Source organism: Solanum lycopersicum, chromosome 4, assembly GCF_036512215.1.
Source record: "Solanum lycopersicum chromosome 4, SLM_r2.1".
Lineage (NCBI taxonomy): Eukaryota > Viridiplantae > Streptophyta > Magnoliopsida > Solanales > Solanaceae > Solanum > Solanum lycopersicum.
This window is the reverse complement of record NC_090803.1, coordinates 61,865,474-61,890,228: the sequence shown is the minus strand read 5'-3', so window position 1 is coordinate 61,890,228 and position 24,755 is coordinate 61,865,474. Positions and strand designations below refer to the sequence as shown.

The following is a 24,755-nucleotide window of genomic DNA, read 5'->3' as shown; positions in this document are numbered from 1 at the left end:
AAATAATTTTCTAAATGACAAATATACATTAGCACGACAAGCTAATTTTGTAATTTTAGGAATATATATGAATCAATAAGAATCACTTTTAGAATGAATGATGCATCATATCTAAATGACTAATCAACATTCACTGTTTATTATACTTTTAACTTTTAATAAAATTTTGTATAAATTTATATTTTATATTAAAAATATGAAATTCAGATAAATTTGATATCTTCTGAATTTGATAGTCTCTGCTGGCTGATGGCTGCAGTTAGCTTTGATGGATAAGAAGCTCTTGAATTCATGTGTTTTAATGAACTCTTTCTCGAACATTACATCCAATGATACCAATGGCTCATCATTTATCACTTTGAAAAATTAATTAAATTTGTTTGTTTTTTATTCTTCTTTTTATTATTAATTAAAATACTTGAGATTTTTTTATTTGGTTTCATATTTTGCATTTAGTGTTGATATTAGAGCTTTTATTAAAATTAAATTGTATATTATTTATTATGGATATGACTGTCTCAATAAAAAAAATTCTATATATATATTTAGAATTCAAATTTAAAATTTCACCTAAATTACTATATTATCAAAGCTATATCGAGTGTAATTCGAATCTAACAAAATTACTTAATAGTTAAATTGATAAAAAATTTAACAGGACACTCTATTCTGATTGTCTCAATTAATTAGTATTCATCTTATGTTTTACTTTGAATGAATACGCAATATTAGGTAATAGGAGTACTAGATAAAAGCGTCTATTTTTCAAAATAAAATTCAGATTTATATGACTTGAAATTTCAGTTAATTTTAATATCAATCATTATATACATGTCAAAATACAGACATACATACACAATTTTTCTTTTGAAAAAAGGCATTAAATAAGTTTCTTAGATTTATTGTTTTGATAAATTGATGTTTGTTCTTTATCATATATGAAACTTATTAAATTTTAACTTAATTATTTGGAGCAGATTTCGATGTTGGATTGTTGAAATTTTAGTCCTATCATATTATTGTGAACCATGTAAGAGCTTGTGGGCTAGACATTAGCTACATAAGATTACACAAATTGATACAGACGAAATTATTAGGTCAGAAATTTTGAAAAGTTTTATTTGAGATTTACGTCTGGTTGTCAAATAAAACTATTCTATTCCTATTCATATTTTTATCCTTTGTTGTTACTTTTCATTGTAATTCAAGAATTTAAGTGTTTAGCGTTGTAATTTTGCGTCTAACGATATAATATTTGAGTATTTGTATTGAGAATTTAAATTTGTTTCATTGATGCTTTCGTTGAAAATTCAATTCAAGTTGTATATAAAACTTTTTTTAGTCATGTATGACTAATTATTGAAACTCATAAACAGTTTTTGTCAAAAATAATAATAATAATTTAGACATACATTATTGAAATTTAAACAAATTTTTAGAGGCATTTCAATAGAAATATCTAAAGTCAAAAGGCTTATTTTCAACTTCAATTCATATATGAATGTTCGATCAAAATCCTAGATAAAGAATCTAGCTATTTAAATACTGTTTAAAAACATAACATATAATTTCATTACGAACAAGTAAACAATGTTAGCGGAATATCAATATTTTTTTAAAATAGTTTTTTTAAAAAAAAAAAGAAGGAAAAACTATGTATTTAGACATACTTCATTATCATATATATACATTTTACCTCTACTTTAAAAATATTACATATAATATCACTTTTTAATAATTATACCATAATTTTTTAAAAGTTAATTAGATACATAATCCCCTTAAATATGATTTTTAATAATTATCTTAAATGTATATTTTCTTAATTAATGAGACTTTAACAATTCAAATTACTTCATCTCTTTTCACACCATCAGCGCACTCCCCCACATTATTCATTGTTGAGGCACATTATCCCCTTCATCCTCAACCATTTCAATACATGTTTTGTTTCACACATTTACCATTGCCTCTTTCTTCCCTCGAGCATCTTTGTATATAATAAATTCATAATCAATTTTTTATAATCAATATTATATAAATAAGTAAAGTAAGATTTTGTTAAGTTATTTCGAGATATTGTATAGTAACTTTGTTCTTACCATGCTAATGTATCTAATTAGGAGCTCTAATAATTTTAAAGTTTGATTTTAGGATATTTACATTGTTTGAATCTATTAGTTTTCCATACTTTTTAATGGATGAAAATTTACAATGTCATTAATTTCGTACATTAATTTATAATTTTTATATTTTTAGATTAATGATAAGATAAATACTTTACACTCGTGATTTATTCCTAATTTCATGTGTTTTAATTGATTCCATATTTAGATACATATAATTAGGGACGGCTCGTTAGTTTTGAAAAAAAGTAATTCGCCTCAAGCCCCCAATTTTAGGGGCTCCCATTTTTTTTATTTATTTAGTTTAAATTAAAAAAAATAATTGAATCTCCTTTAATAAATGCAAATGGATTAAAAAAAATAAATTAAGTGAAAAGATTAAAAGGCTGAAGTGATTGTCTTTTCAACAAAAAGTTGTGTACTTTTTGTTAATATACACGTTATCTTATTTTATTTTTTTAATTTTGTTTTTGTTATATTTTATCCACATCTCCTCGGTTTCTTCTCACTTTCTCCTTTCTAATATTATATTTCTCTTAGTCTCTTATTCAAAGCTTAAGAATTTGTTTGCTCTTAATGATAGTTTATATTTTAAATTTGGAGAAAAAATATATTGATTCAGCTTCATTCATTTTCGGAAATCAAGTCTTCAAAGCTTTTGAATACGGTAATATTATTCTAATTTCTAATATTATTATTATTTTGTGTCTTATGTTTGTTATATTTTTTATTTGATATTGTAAATAGTGTTTAATATGGTCAATGTCTGAAGAAATATTAAGTGGTTTGACTATATTATCTATTGAAAAAGAATTATTAGAAGAGATTAACTACACAAAAATTATTAAGGCCTCTAATTTGATTTTGTCCTTAGGCCACCAACGGGTTTGAGCCGCCCCTGCATATAATTATATGTATATGCTTACTACGTATCTGAGATACATGTTCTTAATATAATGTATGAAATAGATACTTGATACATCATATTAATACTACATATATATAGAAGATACATGAAACTAAAATTATATCATATAAATAAATACATGAAATTAATATTAGGTTAGATAAATAGATACATGAAATTGATCCTAGATACATTTATGATACATATGAATGTACATGTATAATCATATATCTAGTGTTTAGTTTGTTGGATACATCATATATTAATAATAGATACATCAAATTAATGATTTTATTATTTTAAGAGTAATAAAATGAAATTAGTCAAACTAAATGACCAACATATACATGTTTTTGTCTTTTATCAATAATATTAATGAAAATTATTATTTCAAAGAATAGTAAAATAAATTAATTAAACATATAATTAATTTAAACAAATAAAATACGTATCTCGATTTTATAATTCGACAGATACATGTATCTCGCGAATTCAAATTCATGTATCTCAAACATGAAATATGGTTGAAAAAGCAATATTTGAAACTATCGAGAATCTTAGTAATTAAGACCTAAACTAATAGAATTTATGTAATTTGACCAAAAATAAAAGACTTAAATTGAAACGGAAGAAATAACTCCAAAACCCTCCAGTTTCCAACTCCCACCAAATATAACGAACCAAGCAAACAATGTTAGCTGAATATCAACATTTTTTAAAAAATATTTTTTAAAAAAATAATAAAATACTTAAATTGAAATGGAGGAAGTAACTCCAATACCCTCAAGTTTCCAGCTCCCACCAAATATCAGCTCAATGCATAAGTATATAATGTTAAATATACGATATATTTCACGTAGACAAATATGCATACATAAACCTAGCTTGAAAATTTTAGTTGACATTCATTTGTTTAAAGTGTATAAAATTAAAATCAGATAAACAAATTGATACACGTTTACTCGATCACTAACAAAGTACTAACTATAAACTTCTATTACCCAGTACTGATCCCATTATGTTAAAATTCCTCTGTTTTTTTTTTACTTACAAAAGCAACTGCAGTAATACACACATACAAACATTTGGTATAATCAATTCAACTTCTTTGCTGTGGCACTAGGACTGATCTCTTAACATATCTACCCCAAAACCAGTGCTGTTCCCACACTTGATGCATCGAATTTAAGTCGACGCCTTTGGTCTCAGGCATGAACATCACAATAAACATGGTCATAACAAAGATCCAACCAGCAAAGAACAAGAAAACACCATACTTGAAGTGACAGAGCATGGCTAAGAAAAATTGAGACAACACGAACGTGGTAGCAAAGTTCACTGCCACACTTATGCTCTGCCCCGTTGATCGAATGTTCATTGGAAATATTTCACTTGGAATAAGCCAATTTAGAGGACTCCACGACCAACCAAAACCAGCAGCATAGATGCACATTAGGGCTAGGATTAAGGCAGCATATTGTTTGCTCATGTGTTTTCTTCCATTTTCGCCTATAGAAGCTGCAAGTGTACAAGCAATTGCTACCTTCACGAAGATCAAATGTAATTAGCATGATAATTGAATATAGATATACAAACTAATCTATTTTATTTTTCTAGTTACATGTTGTAAGTCAATTTAACTTGCATAATTGAACAAAACATGAACTCATTAACCAGTCATCACTCGAGTTTAAACTTTGATATTTGGGTGCATACAGCGAGTTGTCTCAGTTGGCTAATTAGCTAAACACGTACCTGGCAGACGAGCATTTGTACTCCGCCTTGTATGAAGAGAAATCTCCGTCCAAATCGATCAACAATACAAGTAGATACAAGGATAGCACCAACGTTTACTAGTGCAAGAATAATAGCACCAAGTAGAGCTGCGTTATTTCCTAAACCCACTGATCGAAAAAGGACAGGTGCATAGAATGCAATGATATTGATCCCACTCATTTGCTGGAAAAATGGTATGGCAATGGACATGACCAAATGAGGTCGATGTTGTTTCCTAAAGATCGTCACAAAAGGCTCTTCCTTTGAAGTTCTTGCAATTTCACAAGACCTAATAAGATCAGCTAACTCTGCTTCAATTTCAGTGTTGTTGTTGGTTCCTCGAACTTTTGCTAGAGATTGCTTTGCCTGCTCTACTTTCCCTCGCTCAACTAGGCTGCTAGGTGTGTCGGATATGGAAAGTGCACCTGTGCCAAAGGGTTTGGTCACAAAACATATATTTGAACTTCATTAGGCCTAACAAAATAAAGGTCGTAACAAAATAATCGGTGATTTCATTACAGTCTGCCAAAGAGGTACTTGAGGATATAGTTGAGGTGTTAGCAAATTGACCCTGACAGCTATATTATTAAAAGGAGAAAATGAGTAGTGCACCTATGGTCATTGTCACGGCTGGGACTATGGCCAGGCCGAGGGAAAGGCGCCATCCCCAGCTAAGCTTAGAGGTGGCATAGTTTATGCAATTTGCAATAAGAATGCCAACACATATGAAGAATTGGAAGCCTGTGCTGAATGCACCACGCCATTTTGACGGTGCCATTTCTGACAGGTATACGGGAGTAGCCTTCAAATATCATGAATGAAATACAAATGCAGAAAGTCAATTTGATCTATGTCCTGTAAAAGGATATACATAATTCTCACACTACTAGTATAAGATTACTAAACTCCATGTTCTGTTACCTGGTTAGTAAAGCCGACACCAAAGCCTAATAAAACGCGACCCAAAATGAGCATAAAAATATTTTGAGATGCACCATTGATGAGTGCACCAGCAAAGAAAGTGCAGCCTCCTACTACCATTATGTTTCTTCGTCCTATGGCTGTCGTGAGGCGACCAGCTGCAAGAGATGCAACCAAGCCAGCAATGTAGAGTGATGACGTGAACGCTGTTAAAAGTTCACTGTCGAATACACAATACACATTTGTTTCACCACCACCAGATGCTGCCTTCTTCAGTATTGATGGGAAGAATTTTTCAAGGAATGGCCTCATTGTCGTCACTCCACCTAATGTACAAATTAAATTGATCAAATCTCTGTGATAATAAGTTGCAACAACATAAACATTCCAATGGTTAGTGTTAATTTCGCTTATGCGACTAATCTTAACTTTTTTATACCAGACAAAATTTAGAGATCATGTAGTTTAACTTATATACACCATCAATGTAAGAAATTCTTTACACTATCACATTACTCAAAAAATATTTACATGTAAACCTCTTTAAAATGTGGGACTTGTCTTCTTGAAAATAAAGCTAGCAAAACAAAACTCGATAGATCATGAGTAATAAGACAAGCAAGAAATAAGACACAAAGATTTGACGTCAACAGACCTCTGCTTGTATCCAACAATGTCAATAACTGATATAATGGAAAACGAAAAAACAAACAACCTGAAATTCCAATATCGAATCCGAAAATGAGGCCACCTGATGCAGCAACAATGCTAGTGATGATAACTGCAGATGTTATCTTCGCATTAAAGCGGTTATCGCTATCTTGTCTATCATCAGCCATGCCACCGATTTCTATTTTCCCTTCTCAATTGTCAGAAGAGATCTAAAACTAAGTTTTATTTTTCTATAATCTATATATAGGGTGTGTTTGCAAGGAAAGGAAAATGTTTTTACGGGAAACAAGTAGATTTTTGATTTATTTTACATGAAAAATATTTTTGAAAATTATCTTTAATTTTTACTAAAATAGAAAATAATTTTTAAAAATATACTTAATTTTTTTTAGGGTGGGCGATGTGTGGGGTGGAGGTCAAGGATAGGGATAAAAAAAATAAAATTTTGAAGCTAAATTTTTTTTTTGAAAACAAATTAATATTTTCTTTTGGGGGGTGTTGGGCTAGTAGGGGGAGAGGGGGAGGGGGACTCGAGGGTATGAGTGAGAAAATGAAATTTTGAAGTTCAAATTCAAAAATAAACTTAATTTTTTTTTGAGGGGTGGGTGGGTCGAGGGAAAGAGTGAAAAAATGAAAATTTGAAGTTAAAAATATTTTTTTAAAACAAACTCAACTTTTTTCGGGGAGGGGTGTGTGGGGGGTTCGGGGGAGGGTCGAGGGTAGAGGTGGAAAATAAAATTTTGAAGTAGAAAATGTTTTCTAAAAACAAGTTCAACTATTTTTTGAAGGAGGTGGGGGGCTATTCGGGGGGGGGGGGGGTAGAGGGTAAAAAAATATAAAATTGAAATTAAAAATATCTTTTAAAATTGACTTTTAATATATTTTTTTGGAGGTGGTAGGGGTGAGGTGGGGTAAAAAAATTAAAGTTAATTTTTTTTTAAAAAAAAGCTTTAAATTATTGTTAGTTGAAAGAGAGTTTTGGAAAATCTTTTTGTTAAGTATTGAAGGGAAATCATTTTCCTTAAACTAAAAGAAAATTATGTTAATTTAGAAAACATCTTTTAAAATATTTAATCTAACCAAACATGAAAAAATTGAAAAGGTCATACCAAACACAACCACATAGTAGTTGGAAGTTGAAGACCAATAAATAGAGTATAGAAACAGAACACATGACACCCTAAAAAAATACTCCCTCAGTCCACAATTGTTTGACAGGTATACTAAAAATAGATATTCAAGATTAATTATCAATTTCAATAATCAAGAAATAAATTAGTTATTTTTTTCAATTCTACCCTAAATAATTGGTCCATTTTGTTCAATTGAAAAGTTAAAAGTTAAGTAGATTTTTGATATTCTTGAAAAAGTAGAATTATATTAGTCAAATTACATTTTATATTAAATTTTCCTTGAGAGGAGTACATAATTTTACCTTGCCTTACCTGACAAACAACCGTGGACGGAAAGAGTAGCTGCAAGTTTAGACGCTTAAAACTTTGTTATAAATGGAAATGATTAAGGAATTTTTGGTGAGTTTTAGCTGTAAAACTTCCTCTTCTGTCAACTCAATGTTAGCTTGTACATAGTACACAGTAGAAAAGGAAGGGTAGGTAAGAGGAGCAAAGGCATAATTTTAAGAGGCATATTTATCCACATATTTTTAATTATTTGAGATTTTTCATTAGCTATAGAATTATGGAAAGTAATCTTATTATAACTTCAGTTGTTAGCAAAACATGATCGAATTTTGTTATAGTTACTTTTTGGCACGAGGGAATTAAATAATTATCTTCAACAATACTAGTACCAGCAATATCTTTTTTAGTGGCTTTCTCATTAGACTACTTGCTTCACGATAAGTCTTAATGCTTCAAGATGTTTTTGATGATCTCCTCACAAATGTAGGGATCGGGTCCTCTGCATAGTATGCTCGTCCAGGCCCTTGAGTTATACAACTGGAAAGCTGTCCGCATTAGAGGTTGATAAGGTCGTTAGTGTATCACACCAATCAGAAGGGACGAGGTTGTTTGGTCAATGTGGATCAACTCTTGATGTTTGATATATTCAACATGACAAACAACAAATTAATTCATTCATGCAAAGAGAGATAAACTTCAAAAACAGCTAGGGACCTCATAGATTTTTCCAATTGCCTCCTTCCTGAACCAGCTGTTACTTTAATTGCTTGTATTTGTGCTTATATTATAGGATTCGTTTCGTTTGTATTAGAAACGTTTCAAACTTGGGCGAATCATTGTAAGAACTTAGTTGAGGGCAACTTAGTGTCTTGCGTTAAAGTCTATATTAATCAGCTGGGTTGTGGGCAATGCAGGCATTAGGCATTGCTTAGGCTCGGTTAAGTAATCGCTGTATTACTTAGTGTGAGATTAAAGGTTAATCTCGTATATGTTGTAAACTGGGTTTTACTTTGGTTTGTAAAGTTTAGTAAAAGCAGTTTGAAAAGTCCAAACAGGTCGTGGTTTTACTCCCTTGAGCAAGGAGATTTCCACGTAAAGTTGTGTGTGTTATTTTTACTTTCGGTATTGATTTTTTGTTAATCGTAGTTATGCTAAAGGACATGGTCCTATCGTAACTAAAGGACACACACATTCCAACATTTCACAACCATTCAGTAACAAAGGCTATTATTCATTTCTATACAAAGACACCTTATGTATATACAACTTACCTTAGATGGGGGTTTGTCTTATGAGTAGATAGACATAGATTCATTGATGATAAACTACGAAAGATGGACTGCATTGTTGGCCTTGATTTTGGATTGTCAAGCAAACAGGAGCTTGCTAGTTTGATAATAAAAACCAATCCTGGTGCATGTAAGATAAAGCAAAAGCAACACCCTTGATGATATTCAAGGACTCAACTTCATTGCTTAAAACACTAGACAAACTTCCCTTCTCCACATACTCGTAAACCAGAGCGAGTGTTGTGCTTTCGAACAATAGCCGTAGAGGTTCACAATGTTCCGGTGCTTAATCCCAGTCAATGCCCTTACTTCGTTGATGAAGCTTTTGGGATGAGTATTCTGAAATGAAGAATGAAGTCTCTTCACAGCTACATTCCCGAATGATGAAAGGTTTACCTTGTAAACGTTTCCATGTCCTCCTTGCCCGATGAAATATTTTGCATCAAACTCTTCTGTGGCATTTAAGATGTCCCGGTACAATGCCTTCCAATCTAACATGGATATCGAAAGCCAACCTATACGCTATATGTATATTTCACTATACATATACAAAAGAAAACAGTTGTATAATTTCGTTATGCATATACAAAAAAAAAAAAATCAGTTGTATGATATATTTTGGAATACATATACAAAAGATCAATTGTATAATTTTTGTTTGTATAAAGCGAGAAAGAGAGAAAGACAAAAGAAAACTGAGTTAGGAGAAGATCGTATTTGTATAATAATAAGTGTATCAGACGAAAATATATATGCATTTGTATATGCATATACAATTTTCTCTCGTTTTATACACACACAAACACAATGATACATTTGTCTTTGTATAAAGTGAGAGAGGCGAGTGAGCGAGCAAAATCTAGGAGAGTGGCGAATGAGATCTAGGAGAGGGGGGAGAGGGGAACGAAAATATATGTATAAATACAATTTTCTCTCTCTTTATACAAATATAAATACATTTTATACATTTTCATTTTTGTATGAAGTGAGAGAGGCGAGTGAGCGAGATCTGGGAGAGTGGCAATCAATTTCTGGAGAGGGAAAACGAAAATATATGTATATATACAATTTTCTCTTTCTTCATACAAATACAAACGGATTTTGTATATTTGTGTTTGTATAAAATGCGAAAGAGGCGAGAGAGAGAACGAGAGTAGCGAGCGAGATTCAACAGGAGAGAAGCGAAATAGCAACAGTTTGCTACGGGTTATAATTAAATCAAACTATATGTATAGCATTTAATTTGAATTAATAGTATGCTATAATTCTTTTATAAGAACACAAGTGTTAATGACCTTATCAATATGTAGAGCGGAAAATTGAAATTTTTGTCTGGATAACCCATGAAGAAGAAACGTCTCACACACATTCCGTGGTTAGGAGTGTACATGACCGGGTTAGTGCGGATTTTACAAAAAGCAGATCAAATTATTTGTGTCAAATTTTTAGTTTTGTCAACCTAACCAAACTAATAAAATTCAGATTTTTTCTAATTTTTCAACCTCGGGTTGATTTGTTTTTTTTCAAATACCAAATCAAATCATTTGTGTTGAATTTTTTAAAATTTTTAAATCAAGTCAAAGTAATAAACCTCAATTTTTTTTGAATTTTTCCAGTAAAGTATTCATATAAACATATAATTAACTTGTGCTACAAATATTTCTTTTAGTCCAAACAAAATACAACTATCTAAGATGTTTTTTCAAAAATAACACAAAATATGAGATAAGTGATGACTAAAATAAAGAAAATAATAATGAAATCTTATAAAATAAATATTGTGAATTGATAAGTCAAAATGAAAATGATCATAATTTTAAAAGTACTAAATCTTGCTAAAATAAGTCTAATAAGTATTAACAGGGGGAGCTCAACATAATCCGAGGCCTAAAGTGAAATTTTAGTTAGAGGCCTAAAAATTTTAAAAAAATTATCTGTATTTATTTATTTTTTAAAATTTTTAGATTTCATTTTTATAAACAATTTTTCAAATACTTTTTTAAAAATATATTTTTAAGCAAGATTTTATCAATTCAACATTAAAAACATTATTTTATTGAGAAAATTATTATATGAATAAAAAATATAGTTCTATAAGTAATAAGATGATAAATTTTAAATAAAGATAAGAATTTAAGAATTATAGAATCTGATTCAAAAAGTTGATAACTTGATTATCCTACTTTAATATAAAAATTACAAAGAAATAAAAAAATATTTGTAATTTAGTTTGTCCAACACTTATTGATTCATATTTTTTAGAGAAGATTATTTTAACTATCAAATATTTAAAGAAATAGAGTGCATAAGGAGTTAAATTTTTTTTAAAAAATGTGAGTATTACAAAGAAAAAAAATAAAATATATTATGAATAATTAATTCTTTTTCTTGAAAAACTTAAACATGATTTTTTATTTAATTCGATCTTGTACACCCTTACCCGCGATACTGAACTTGGGTACCGCTTGGAAGTAAAAAGAAAATGAGCAACAAAAAATGCGGTATATCATAGAATTACAAACTTCCAGCTATTAGAGATATATAAACTTACTAACGTTTACGCCAAACCATAAACTATTAGATACAAATCTGTAAAAATTGAAAAAATACATATGTAAACAAACCATGTATCTATTGGTTTATTATTGTAAACACCAAATGTGACAAATTCTTCACCAGATAAGATTTATGTGTTGGAATTCTTCAATTGGAAAGGTTAAAAAGACGGAAGAAATTATAAATGTCCCAGCTCCATGCCTAGCAAACCTAACAGTTTTCGGCAGGAATACCCATTAGTTCGCCCATATATATGGGAGTGACAATTGGACGGGTTGGATTAAATTTAAATAGGTTAAAATGAGAAAAAAATTATAAACGAGTCAAATCCTATTTCAATCCGACCCAAATTAGTTTGGGCCAAAACAAATTAGATAACAGGTTAATAATGGGTCATAACCAAACCCGCACAACTTTTACTAGAATTTAATAGCTTTATTTGTTATTTTATAAGATTTTAATAAAATTATTATTTTTGAAATTATAACTATATACCAAGTATAAAATCAAAAATCAAAAGATATTTTAACAAGATTTCTCAAAAATCAATTAAACAAATCAAGCAAACCATCAACATCAAAAAGCAGGATCGGTTTGATAAGCAATCAGCTAACAGCAACAACAGATGTTCAATAGAGTATAAGCATTAAATTATAGAGTAAACCAACTAACAATACAAACATATCAAGGATTATATTGCTTCCCTTGCATGGTGGTTTCTCTGATGAACAGGTGGACGTGCATCCATTGATGATAACTTATGAGAGATGAAGTGCATTGTTGGCCTTGAGTTTGGAGTTTGGAGCAAACAAGAGCATGCTAGATTGATGATAAAAACCAAAACATCTTTTACTCTATCTTCAGGATATGGAAGGCGTTCATCCAGCAAATTGCTAAGCTGCTCAGGATCTATAGTCGATGAATTTGCCAGCACAGTAATGTATTCCCCGACATGCTTTCCTTTGATTATCTCCAATGATAATACTCCAAAGCTATACACATCACACATTTGTGTAACCTTCATTGTATATGCAAGCTCTGAATGATAATACAATTTTCAACAACAATACTAACAATCAAATGAGATTAAGAAAACAATGGAGTGCTTGGATATAGTTCATCAACTATTTAAAACTTACCAGGTGCGACATAACCATATGTGCCTGCAAGCGCGGTGCAATTGGACGAGTCTGGATTGAGAATCTTTGCTATTCCAAAGTCTGCAACACGAGCTTCATACTCAGAATCAAGCAAAACATTACTGCTACGTATGTCTCGATGAACAATGGGTGGTGAACAATCCTGGTGCATGTAAGATAAAGCAAAAGCAACACCCTTGATGATATTCACCCTTTTAAGCCAATCCAATTTCTTAGACTCAACTTCATTGCTTAAAACACTAGACAAACTCCCCCTCTCCACATACTCGTAAACCAAGAGTGAGTGTTGTGCTTTCGAACAATAGCCGTAGAGGCTCACAATGTTCCGGTGCTTAATCCCAGTCAATGCCCTTACTTCATTTATGAAGCTTTTGGGATGTGTATTCTGAAATGAAGAATGAAGTCTCTTCACAGCTATATCTCCTAATAATGGAAGGTTTACCTTGTAAACACTTCCCTGACCTCCTTGCCCAATGCAAAATTTTGCATCGAACTCTTCTGTGGCATTTAAGATGTCCCTGTACAATGCCTTCCCATCTAACATGGATATCGAAAGCCAACCATCACCATCCCTTCTTTCAACGTCTCCAACTCTTCTTCTTTGGTCACACATAAAGAGAGAACCAGCGAAAGCACAAAGCAGCACTAATGCTCCCAGAATAGGAAGTACAGTGATGAGGATGAGTTTATGTCCCTTCGCCATTGAGTGCTTCTTCACCATAGAAGATGGCCTTTCGCAAGGTTGGAATCCAGTCACATTGCCACAAAGACCTTTATTACCTTCTAATGAGGCATTCATAAAAGCATTATTATTAGGGATTGGCCCTTCCAACTCGTTGTATGACAATACAACATCCTGCAAACCAGTCAAACTATCAAATTCTTCAGGAATGTGGCCAGAAAGGCTGTTGTGGGACAGATTCAAGTTCACCAAGTACTTCAAATTGGTTAACTGGGGGGGTATTTCTCCAACCAGAAGATTATGGCTCAAATCAAGTACATTAAGATGAGTTATACCCCCTATCTCCTTTGGAATTTTCTGGCCAAACTTGTTACAACTGAGGTTCAAGTGAAACAGGTGTTGGTAATCTCCTAAAAACGTTGGGATCGACCCATTCAATCTATTGTCTGATAGATCAAGGGAGTCTAAATTTGTCAGTGACCCAAGTTCCTGAGGTATATTGCCAGAAATTTGGTTGTTTTTCAATGAGAGCTCAACCAGAGAGGTTAATTTTCCAAATTCCTCTGGTATTTGCCCAACCAAATGATTTGCTGAAAGATCAAGTCCCAAAAGACCTTTGATGTTTCCAATCTCTGGTGGTATGCTACCGCTAATGTTATTTCTGGCTATCCAAAAAGTAGTCAAATTCTTGTATTTCCCCCAGTTGCTGCTGAGTTCGCCATGAAAATCATTGTCGCTCAAATCAATGAACTTCAGCTCGGGATGGATGCCAAAAGCTTCAGATAAATTCCCAGTAAAGCTGTTGTTATTGAAGCGAACCCTTTTGAAACTGGAGCAGTTGCTCAAGCTTCTTGGGATTGTCCCTGTAAGCTTGTTACGATTCACTGTTAAAATCTCAAGTTTCCCACCATTGCAAAGCCGCTCTGGCAAATGGCCTGAAAAGTGATTGTTACTAATTGATAAGAGAACCAAGTTATCCAAATATGCAAATTCTTTTGGAATCGAACCAGAAAGTTGGTTATCAGAAAGGTACAAAGAATTGAGCTCAGTTAAGTTACCTAGAGTAATTGGAATTGAACCACTAAGCTTATTATCGGATAAATCCAGCTCTGTGAGACTATTCAAATTCCCCAACTCACTAGGAATGGGACCAGAAAGTTGGTTAGAATAAAGGTACAAAAATTCGAGCTGAGTTAAGTAAGCTAGAGTAAATGGAACTGAACCAGTAAGTTGATTTTCTTGTAGCTCCAGATCATTGAGGTTTTTCAAATTCCCCAACTCTCTTGGAATGAGACCAGAAAGTTGGTTAGAATAAAGGAACAAATTTTTGAGCTGAGTTAAGTCACCTAAAGTAATTGGAATTGAACCACTAAGTTGGTTATTGCATAGTTCCAGATCATTGAGGTTTTTCAAATTCCCCAACTCAGTAGGAATGAGACCAGAAAGTTGGTTAGAATGAAGATACAAAATTTTGAGCTCAGTTAAGTCACCTAAAGTAATTGGAATTGAACCAGTAAGCTTATTACGCGATAGCTCCAAATCATTGAGGTTTTTTAGATTCCCCAATTCACTAGGAATGGGACCAAAAAGTTGGTTTGAATAAAGATGAAGAGTTTTGAGCTCAGTTAAGTTACCTATTTCAGCTGGAATGAAACCATTTAAATGGTTGTCACTGATGTAGAGGTTCTCGACCTTTGATAGCGAGCCGATTTGAGGTGGGATTTTGCCTGAAAACTGATTAGACGACAAGTCAAGATAGACAAGATTAGTGAGGTTTCCTATTGCATGGGGTATAATACCAGAGAGCTGGTTCATGCTAAGATCAACATATTCGAGAAAGGGGAGAGATGAAAATGGAAAATCATGGAGTGTACCAATGACACCAGCATTACTAATATTCAACCTGTTTATTCGACCATTAAAGCATATAACTCCATACCAACCCTTGCATGCATCACTACTTAGTGTCCATGAAGCCAATAAGGAATTATTTATGTTTGCTTTCCATTTGAGGAGAGCAGTTGCTTCCTCAGTAGAAGCAAAAGTAACTGTGAAGAGTGTGAAAAATTGAAGCAAATAAAATATTCTGGGAACCATCTTAAATGAAAGCTAAAAGATTTCAGTTGTTTTGTGTTTGGCTATTGATCATGAGTATTGTTTTATATATATATATATATATATATATATATATATATATATATATATATATATATTGTAGTGAAGTTTTGCTGAGTCAATGTTAATTATTAGAACGACTTGGGAAGTCAATGCGTCACTATTCGTGTAATTAAGTATATACCAATGAATTAAAAGGCTGTCTCTATTGTGGCCTTAGCTTAAAGTTGTGCAATCACAAATACACATATTAGCTTTGAAACTAAAACATTGATACACATTATATCACCTCTAAAACAAATACACACATACAGTTTGTCTCAATTTAATTTTTTGTGATACACAAAATTTATTAGTTAGGAGATGAAAGCGCAAAATTTCAAAAGCACGAGTGCCAATGACCCTGTTAATAGTTGCGTCATATTGCACAGAATTTGCATATTTTTTTTAAAGAAATTTCATAAATAACCATAGTTTAAATCATAATTATGAATAGTAATAATATGCATAATTATAATTCATAGCATTAGTAGGTAGTAGGTCACTTGAATTTGTTTATCAGCTTGTAAAATACGGGTCTACCAAGAACCACTTGTAAGTCAACGAGTCACTGTTCATGTGAGTACATGCCAACGAATTAAAAGGGTGTCTCAATTGTGGGCCTCTATGCCTTAAATATGTTGAAATATATTTTGATATAAAAAGTCACTTGAGCTAATGGACATGCAATACGAAGAAATTACACAACTTGCCCTACAAAAGAGTATCTTTATTTTTTAGTAATACTCACAACCGGAGTGTTCAGATAAAAATCGGTTCAAATTGAAAAATCGAATTAAATTAATAAAATAAAATAAATTTTATTCGGGCTTGGTTTGGTGTTAGATTTTTGAAAATTGATAGTATTTGATTTGGTTATGAATTTATTGAGAAAAAGTTGAAGTCAAAGAAATAACTGAATTCGACCTATAAATTCTATAGATATGTTTTATTAATACATGCTTAATATATATGTTTTTATTAAACAATTTTAAAAATCTTTATATGTTTTTATTAATGTTTCTTTATAATTTACTTATTGAGAAGTAAAAATGTCAAAAGGTGAAAACATTTATCTTATTAATTTTTCATTTAAATATTACTTTCTCTTCCTTCTAAGCCAATATAGTAAATTTTAAAGCTTTATTCACGGTAAATTCAATGATCAAAAGCTCAGAATTTCAATCATTTTGAATGAATTGTTGTTCTCACTTTATTCACATTTGAATGAATTTTTATTTTTTACTTTTTTTTGTCTATGGTAATAAACGAACCAAAATCGATAAATATGTATTTTATTTGGTTCGATTTGGTCTTAATAATTTTAAAAACCAATTAAACTGATTTGATTTTTGAACCGACCCGCAATCACCCCTACTCCCATCTTATGCTTAGAGGACATAAGTTCTTTAACTCATGCAATAGGATGGTATGACATAAAAATATAAATTTTACGCCCCATGAAAGTTATTTCTTATTATGAAAATAAAAATTCTAACCCAACCAAAAAAATTATTTAAGAACCCAAGTGCTAACAACACTGTGAATAATTGTATTGTTTTCGCAGACCATGTAGAGCGGAATGTTGAAATCATTGTTCGGATGGCTGTGCTGAACTTGGGGTACCGCTTGGAAGTAAAAAGATAATGAGCAACATAAAATACGGTATATCCCAGAATTACAAACTTCCAGGTATTAGAGATATAAACTTAACAGTGTGTAAACCAAACTATGATTATTATTGTTAGACACAAATCTGTGAACATTGAAAAAATATATGGTTTATTATTGTAAACACCAAATGTGACGAATTCTTCACCGATAAGATATATATATGTCGAAATTCTTCAATTGGATAGGCCAGACAATAAAAAGACAGAAGAAATTATAAACGTCCCAACTCTATGCGTAGCAAACCTAACAGCTTTCGGTAGGGATAGACATTAGTTCGCCCATAATCATAATAAGACCGGCAATTGAACAGATTGAATTACATTTAGACGGATCAAAATAATAAATGAACCGAACCTTATTTCAACCCAACCCAATTTGTTTGGGCCAAAACAGATTAGATAGCTGGACCAATAATGAATCATAACCAAACCCGCACAAATTGTAGTAGATTTCATATCTTTGTTATTTTACAAGGTTTTAGTACCTACTTGCTCTGTTTCTATTAATTTGTCTACATTTCCTCTTTTAGATGTACCTATTTACTTGTCCATTTTAACAAATCAAGAAAGAACAAAAAAAAAATTCTATCATACTCTCATTTAACTTCTTAGAAATTTCTAAGCTTTAATTCATTCTTTTTGAACCATATTTAATAAGGACAAAATTAACTTCACTATACTAACTACTGTTATCTTAATATATTTGCCTTTTCTAAAATGAACTAAAAAGGGACAGTAATAAAACTATTATTTTTAGAATTATAGCAATATATAAAGTATAAAATCAAAAAAAAATTAACAAGATCTCTAGAAAATAAATTAGACTAACATAAGCAGGTCATTAACCAACCCAAACCTAAATGGGTTGCGTTGTATTGGGCGGTTTAACTATAATTTTGCCACTAGAACAAAATTGAAGCATGAAACTTGAGCAATGGCAATAGGTCCATCACACTACAACAGAGTATTTCGTAACAAGTAAAAGACCAAATTTATATCTAGTTACCTTCCCCAACTTCCTCTCCAAACAAGTCAAACTCAGCCATTTAGCAAAAAGAGATTGTTCAATATGGTAACAAGCACATACGAACAAGACTCATATGAGAGGACACAAATTCTGTATGGGGAACACCTAAATGAGGTAATTTAACCGCTGTCCAGGGACACAAATTCCAGACACTTGAAGATGTAATCAAAGAAGGTTATGTTCGATAAATTAAACATCTCACAGGAATCGATCAAATCTCCAAATTGATAATGTGCACACATCTCGATGAAAAAGAACCCAGATTGGTGCATACCAGAGGAGACATGGCAGTCAGCACATCATAAACACACAGCTTAAGCTCCTTCAGAAGGCACGTGCAGAGGATCCAATTAAACACATCAAGCAAACCATCAACACCAAAAAGCAGGATCAGTTTGATAAGCAATCAGCCAACAGCAACAACAGATCTACAGATATCAGCTAGAACTTCACAAGTATAAGCATGAAATCATGCACTGTATGGGGGTGTGCTATGTACTTGAAGAACACTTTCAAGACCATAAAGCAAATAGACACTAGAACAAGGTATTAGTGATTGGGAAATTTAATATTATTTGTTCATTTTAAGATGAATAAAGAATTAAGTCTGCAAGATCTTTATGGTCAAACCACTACCCTTGGAACTCATTGAGATTAGATCTTATATCGAAATCTTTACTCGGCATAACAAATCTCATCCTGGAATCAACTTCAACTGCTACACTACATGCGGATTCCTTTCATCTTAAAGATGATCACAGCTAACACCTTCTCAGGGCAGAATATGAAGTTAAGACAAAAACGAAATGACTGTCAGACCAAAGGGCATTAACCTAGTGCGACTTCAGTAATTCATGAGTTTTCTTATCCTTACCGATCATGAGAATCCAGAACATCTGTATAGAAAATGTAATTTGTCACCAGCAACAAAAATACAACAGCAAAGCTAAAACAGCACCAACAGCTGCTGCATCTGCTTGCATTCAACCAACAAACAGTAGTATGTCACCAGCAACAAATTATAAGCAGCCAAGTTAAAACAGCATCTACAGCTGCTGCATCTCCTTGCCATTCAGCGAAGAAACAGTAGTTTGTGAACGGCAACAAAATTACAACCAACAGCAAATATAACAGCATCAACAGCTGCTGCATCGTCTTGTGATTCAGCCACATTGACTTTTCACGACCCAACTATAGAAGGCCAATAATTCCCATCATAAGTAAATTACAAACAAGGCATACCATCACATTATACCATGCAAGTATATTTTCAATCAGAAAAGCAATAAGAAACAAAAAAAGGCAGAAAGAAAATCCACAGAAGCGTAATTAAAAACCAACAGTTGAAATCTTAATATCACAAAACCATTCCATAATACCAGAATGCAGATGTAACATCAAAAGAAGTTCTGGTTAAGTACAACAAAAAGAAGTTAAACCTTATAAATAAGTCTGGCCAACCAGTTCTAGCAAGCAGAATACAGATGAAAGTATCATTCACTTAGGAATGTCCTGATACGCAGCATCAACCAAAGCCAGATTACAACTGTGGCTCCTCCCTTGCTCCTCAATCCTGCAAAATAAAATAATGTTTTTTCATCAAGTTTATACTACAAAAAAAAGTATATGACAGCCACAACTTACATCAGCATCAGAACGTGGCAAGGGGCTGCGAGAACCAGCACGTCTACCCCGAGGTGATATACTCTTTGGAGTTGGAGACCGGTCCTTGTGATTACGTCCATCTGGACTAGCATCCCTGGGAGGAGTTGTTCTTCGTGGAGAAGGGCTCCTTCGAGGACTGGGGCTACGGCGAGCAGGGGAGGCACTTCTATAAAAAATGAAAAGTTAGACAGCTTATAAAAATAGTTCTCCATGGGGGATGAGAGATGAGAAGGAGAATATTAACAAGAAAAGGTCTACCTTCCATGAGACCGACTTCGGCTGCGCCTGTCCTCATCATATTTACCTCTCCCACGACCTCTGTGGTAATCAGGGCTGCGGCTTCTGCTCCGATGACGGTTATCTCTGTCTCTTCCACGGTACTGATCACGCTCATACCTTCCCCTACTTCTACTTCTACTTCTACTTCGGCTTCTCCTTCTAGAATCCTTGTCCCTATGATCACGATGCCTAAGATAAACAAACAAAAAAGGGTGAAGATCAGATTGTGGATACAACTCTTCAACCTCTCTTAGCTAAAAAGCAAAATGGCAATCATTCAACTCAAGTACCACACAAAAGGAGAAGCAATATTATGTGCATACTTCCACCTTGTTTTTGGAGAGGAATTAGTTATAGAAGAAGAATATAAACCCGTATCTATTCTAAACCAAAATATGCCCGTATCCATTCTAGACCAAAATAAGCTTATCCACAAAAGCTCAAACATTTATGCCTTGATGGGATCACCACATTCCACCACACACACAAAAAGCTTTGGAGTTATAGCTTGTTCTGTACACAATCCCAAGACAGAAAACTGATATTAGTATCCAGTCGGACAGTAGATGACGATGCTAGACGTATAAAGGCGCCTCCATCTAATCCAACTGAAACATGTTCGTGAACCTACTCAGTTGTTTTGAGATGTTGGCAATCTAAATTGCTTTAACTAATTAATAACAAATGTTTTCATCCATTTACTAATGGCAGGAAACAAGTAAAATCACAACATTATTGTTATCATAAACATTAATGGCTCAAAGTAAGATAACAATGTTACTGATTTCCCTATTTACCCCTCACTCAGTTTACCACATTGAGATGGTTGTTACACACTGCAGAGGAATTGAAAGCATGAAGACCATATAACATCAGTATCAACTCAATCAATCAATTCAATCAGAGGAAAAATCTTAGCCAAAAAAAGAAGATCAAGAAATCTGCAAATTTATTAAAGGCAAGTTCAATTACAACAGCTGATGAAAGAAAGAGAGTTTACTGATTTGGCCATTAAAAATTAAATATTATAATGGGAGAGTCGTGTTTGACCATACTTTTTACAAAGAAAATTGAATTTGGATACACTTTCTCTGAATATGAATTAGAGCCTGTTTGGATTGGCCTATTTTAAGTGCTTTTTCAAGCCAAAATAACTTTGAAGCACGTTTGGAGTGTTTGGATAATTTCAAAAAATGCTTACAACCACTTGGTTTTAAGCTAAAATGGTAAAATAAGCCACTTATAAGTCAAAAGCTAATCCACAGGCTCTAAATTAGTTATTTTACTCATAATTTGATCATTTGTATAATACTGAATTCATGTATGCCATATTATGCTTTTTCATAGAGTATGTGCTTCAAAGAAAAATAACATCTTGTATATGGATGGACCTACTCAACATATATTTGTGTAAATTTCCCACTTCACAAGCAAGATGCAAATAGTTCCTATATTGTCTCCTTTTTTCCAGTTTTCCAGCGCAAAAAATGAAAAACTACCGCGCCACTGTTAACTTTTATAAAATAAGAATGTGAAATTCTTATCATCTGGTACATGCAAATGATTACTTAGGGTGAGAATAGAAGCAAAGGGTGTTTTAAACCAATTAAGGTGAGTATAGAAACAAGCATTTTCTTGATCAGTTACTCCTATTTAGCTGATTGAGAGGGCAACTTGAAGGGACATCTTTCTCCTAATCGTCGTAGATTTCTTTTTCTCGGCTCCAAAGTTCATTGTATGATAATTAATTTTTAACTTCTACAACTTGAATGAATAGAATTTGAGAATTGGTGACATGGGCAGTTGTGAAGTTGTGTGTGATAACATTAAAAAATCAATTTTATTACAAGATCATGTCTGAAATTCCCCATCTTCTATGACCACGCAAAGCACAAGTAAATTGATTAGTGAACAAACATATTGTATGCTTTAAGGAAGCGGTGCACTTCACTTGGTTTCACTTGTAAAAATCCGTTGATGTAGAAAGCATGTCTGATCAAATATTCACATGAATTTCCCTATAGGAAGTATCCCCAATGTTTCATGATTACAAAATCAACAAAGATAATGACCAAGATTACACTAAAACAAACAATTATATTCTAATGGAAATCTCAATGACCATGATAACACTTTAAGTGGCATAATTAAATTAAGCTCTTACCTTGGTCTAGGACTGCGGCTTCTTGACCTCCCTTTTGGCCTTTGTACAGGCTCCAAAATTCTACCTTTGTCACTGATCACAAAAACAATCCTAGTCTGTCAGACATGGTTCTACTCCCACAAACAAAAGGTTATTACAAATAAGTTTATAGGATAAAGATGCAACTAAAAATACATGTTAGATTATAGGATAAAGATGAACCTAAAAAATACACGTATGAAAATCACAACTTTAAACAAGGAAATCTCCACAACTTAAGGAATACTTGCATCAGACAAGACTTACATTCTCTCAGCATTAGGGCCGTACTTCGCAAATCGAACCATGATTTCCCGACCATCTACAACTCTTCCTGTGACCAAATATCAGTGTGAACAACAGCAACATAGGCTACCATCCAAATATTAATGTGATCAGTTACCATCAAGCTTTTCCACTGCTTTTTGAGCCTCATCCTGATACTTGTAGCGCACAAATGCAAAACCCCTAGAATCTCCAGTCCTGAAGCACAAATAAGCATCGTACCAGTCTAAGACTACAGATATGGCTACATCTTTGCCTATTTCCACATCAAGATAACACTAAGACATCATACATACATCTCGGTTCATAAGTAATGTAAGATAATCAGAAGTAACACTTGAAAAGGAGAAATCATTTCCTTCCCACTCTATTTCTTTATATAATGGTAACGAATACCTGCATCCTTCTACCTAACAGTGCAGGTACCGGCTAAAGCTGCTCACCAAGGGGAAGGCATGTAGGAAGAAATAAGACAACTTAAAATAATAATTTGAATTATGTATTATATTACAACAACATAACAAGTATTATCCCAAAAGTAGAGTCTAGAGAGACTAGGATGTACCCAGACCTTACCCCTAACTTTGTGTGGTAAGGAGGCTGTTTTCAAAAAGTATGCATCATATTAATGGTCATTAAATATTATATCAGGATAATATTTGAAAAGTCTGTTTGATAAAGAATATATCAAATGAATTTATACTTTCAAAAGTAGCAATACATACAAAACTCAGACTCATCATAGTTATAAGTAAATTACATGGTGATTTCATTAGTTTCAAGATGTCGAACAATTTAGATCGTCCTGGAATAAAATGTGTCATATAGGCATCATATAACGAAGTTGGTGGAGAAAAAATAACACAGCAATCAAATTAACATCACAAATACAATTATGCAAACAATAAGGGTACTGAAAAAGCCGAAGAGACTTCCACTTCGTAAACTCGGCCAAATATACAGTAACAATACTATAAAAGTACGCTTCTGCAAAAAAAAGTATGAAAGATAAGAACCTTCGGTCTCTAGGGATAAAGACATCGACTACTTTTCCATACTTATCAAATAGAGGAAACAAGTCATCAGCAGTGGTACCTGTACAGGGAAACAGTAATTAACTATCAGATTCAACAACTTTGCTAGAAAAGAAGAAAAAATTGCTAAAAATAGGGAAAGAGAATGGATAATTACGAAAAGTAACGTTGAGAACGAGCAGAGAGTAGGTGTCTTTGATGTCCGGTGGGCCTGATCTACCGAAGTGAGACATCGCCGTTCGCCGGAGTGAAGACAGATAAGGTTAATGAATGGTTAGGGTTTGAGCTATATGGATGTTTGTAGAAGGAAGCCAATGTTGTATATTTGGTATTTTATACCAAATTGCCCTCGATATATTTGTAAAGGTTCAGTTTATGCCTCCCATTTGGAGAAAATGATAAAAAATAGTCCCTTATGTTTTTGGATTGATTTAAATTGTTCTTTGAAATATGAACATGAGCAGTTTTAGTCCTTTAACTAGTGTACCAAAGCACCTTTGTAGTCTCTGCTATGTATATTGATTTATACACAAATAAAAAATTATTATTAATAAAATATAATGATAGATATTTTTACCACATTGATTCTTGACACTTGAAATTACCATTTAATGAAGGGCAACTTTCACATATAGCAAACAAAAAATTCATATTTGTATGTTATAGCAAACTTTGCATAATTGTACTTCATAGCAAACATAAAACTGTATAATTTGCTATACATATACAATTGTATAATTCGTTGGCCTAAATTGTATAATTCGCTGGCATAAATTGTATAATTCGCTGGCCTATTTCGCTGTAATTGTATAATTTGTCTTGCATACAGTTGAATCGAATTAAAATATATGTATATTGCATAATTATAAGTGTATAGCAAGAAGATATATGCTTTTCTCGCTTTATACAAAAACAGAAACACAATATATACACTTCTGTTGTATAA

At 32.5% G+C, this 24,755-nt stretch overlaps 3 protein-coding genes across 14 annotated transcripts; all 3 read right to left on the bottom strand.

Moving 5' to 3' along the window:
• Positions 1–3,914: 3,914 nt before the first annotated feature.
• On the bottom strand, positions 3,915–6,597 carry LOC101267019 (sugar transport protein 5). Its single transcript, XM_010321870.4, has 5 exons — positions 6,446–6,597; positions 5,731–6,056; positions 5,422–5,611; positions 4,789–5,234; positions 3,915–4,576 (listed from the first exon to the last, which is right to left on the bottom strand). Exons 1-5 carry the CDS (start codon positions 6,567–6,569, stop codon positions 4,133–4,135), a joined length of 1,530 nt encoding a protein of 509 aa, XP_010320172.1. The 5' UTR covers positions 6,570–6,597; the 3' UTR covers positions 3,915–4,132.
• A 5,594-nt stretch (positions 6,598–12,191) lies between these two features.
• LOC101266718 (MDIS1-interacting receptor like kinase 2-like) lies at positions 12,192–15,691 on the bottom strand. 4 transcript variants are annotated; one of them, XM_010321869.3, is made up of 3 exons: positions 15,145–15,691; positions 12,808–14,445; positions 12,192–12,706 (listed from the first exon to the last, which is right to left on the bottom strand). In XM_010321869.3, the coding sequence occupies exons 1-3, from the start codon at positions 15,605–15,607 to the stop codon at positions 12,360–12,362; spliced, it is 2,448 nt and encodes an 815-aa protein (XP_010320171.1). In that variant the 5' UTR covers positions 15,608–15,691; the 3' UTR covers positions 12,192–12,359. The 4 variants fall into 4 exon arrangements, with proteins under 4 accessions (XP_010320171.1, XP_010320169.1, XP_004238525.1 ...); XM_010321867.3 differs by having other exon boundaries at positions 14,569–15,661; XM_004238477.4 differs by having other exon boundaries at positions 12,808–15,691.
• A 2,484-nt stretch (positions 15,692–18,175) lies between these two features.
• On the bottom strand, positions 18,176–24,134 carry LOC101251771 (serine/arginine-rich splicing factor SC35). Of its 9 annotated transcripts, none has more exons than XR_741243.4 (10): positions 23,967–24,134; positions 23,792–23,870; positions 22,894–22,973; positions 22,758–22,824; positions 22,473–22,544; positions 20,288–20,497; positions 20,009–20,195; positions 19,804–19,937; positions 19,239–19,555; positions 18,176–19,132 (listed from the first exon to the last, which is right to left on the bottom strand). XR_741243.4 is itself a non-coding variant. In XM_004237855.5 (8 exons), the coding sequence occupies exons 1-8, from the start codon at positions 24,040–24,042 to the stop codon at positions 19,932–19,934; spliced, it is 777 nt and encodes a 258-aa protein (XP_004237903.1). In that variant the 5' UTR covers positions 24,043–24,134; the 3' UTR covers positions 19,694–19,931. The 9 variants fall into 9 exon arrangements, 2 of the variants coding, with proteins under 2 accessions (XP_004237903.1, XP_010320168.1); XR_011220875.1 differs by having other exon boundaries at positions 18,176–18,805; XR_011220876.1 differs by having other exon boundaries at positions 18,176–18,686.
• Between the last annotated feature and the right edge of the window lie 621 nt (positions 24,135–24,755).

What these genes read in the sequence shown, in the direction of transcription:
- LOC101267019 (XM_010321870.4), bottom strand. Translation starts at nt 6,569, where the DNA reads ATGGCTGATGATAGACAAGATAGCGATAACCGCTTTAATGCGAAGATA. An exon ending in GTGTCGGCTTTACTAACCAG is followed by an intron (nt 5,612 to 5,730) that starts GTAACAGAACAT and finishes TGATATTTGAAG; the next exon opens with GCTACTCCCGTATACCTGTC. An exon ending in AGCCGTGACAATGACCATAG is followed by an intron (nt 5,235 to 5,421) that starts GTGCACTACTCA and finishes CCTTTGGCACAG; the next exon opens with GTGCACTTTCCATATCCGAC.
- LOC101266718 (XM_004238477.4), bottom strand. Translation starts at nt 15,607, where the DNA reads ATGGTTCCCAGAATATTTTATTTGCTTCAATTTTTCACACTCTTCACA. An exon ending in ATATGGTTATGTCGCACCTG is followed by an intron (nt 12,707 to 12,807) that starts GTAAGTTTTAAA and finishes ATTATCATTCAG; the next exon opens with AGCTTGCATATACAATGAAG.
- LOC101251771 (XM_004237855.5), bottom strand. Translation starts at nt 24,042, where the DNA reads ATGTCTCACTTCGGTAGATCAGGCCCACCGGACATCAAAGACACCTAC. An exon ending in TTTATCCCTAGAGACCGAAG is followed by an intron (nt 22,974 to 23,791) that starts GTTCTTATCTTT and finishes TTTGTGCTTCAG; the next exon opens with GACTGGAGATTCTAGGGGTT. An exon ending in AGCAGTGGAAAAGCTTGATG is followed by an intron (nt 22,825 to 22,893) that starts GTAACTGATCAC and finishes ATTTGGTCACAG; the next exon opens with GAAGAGTTGTAGATGGTCGG.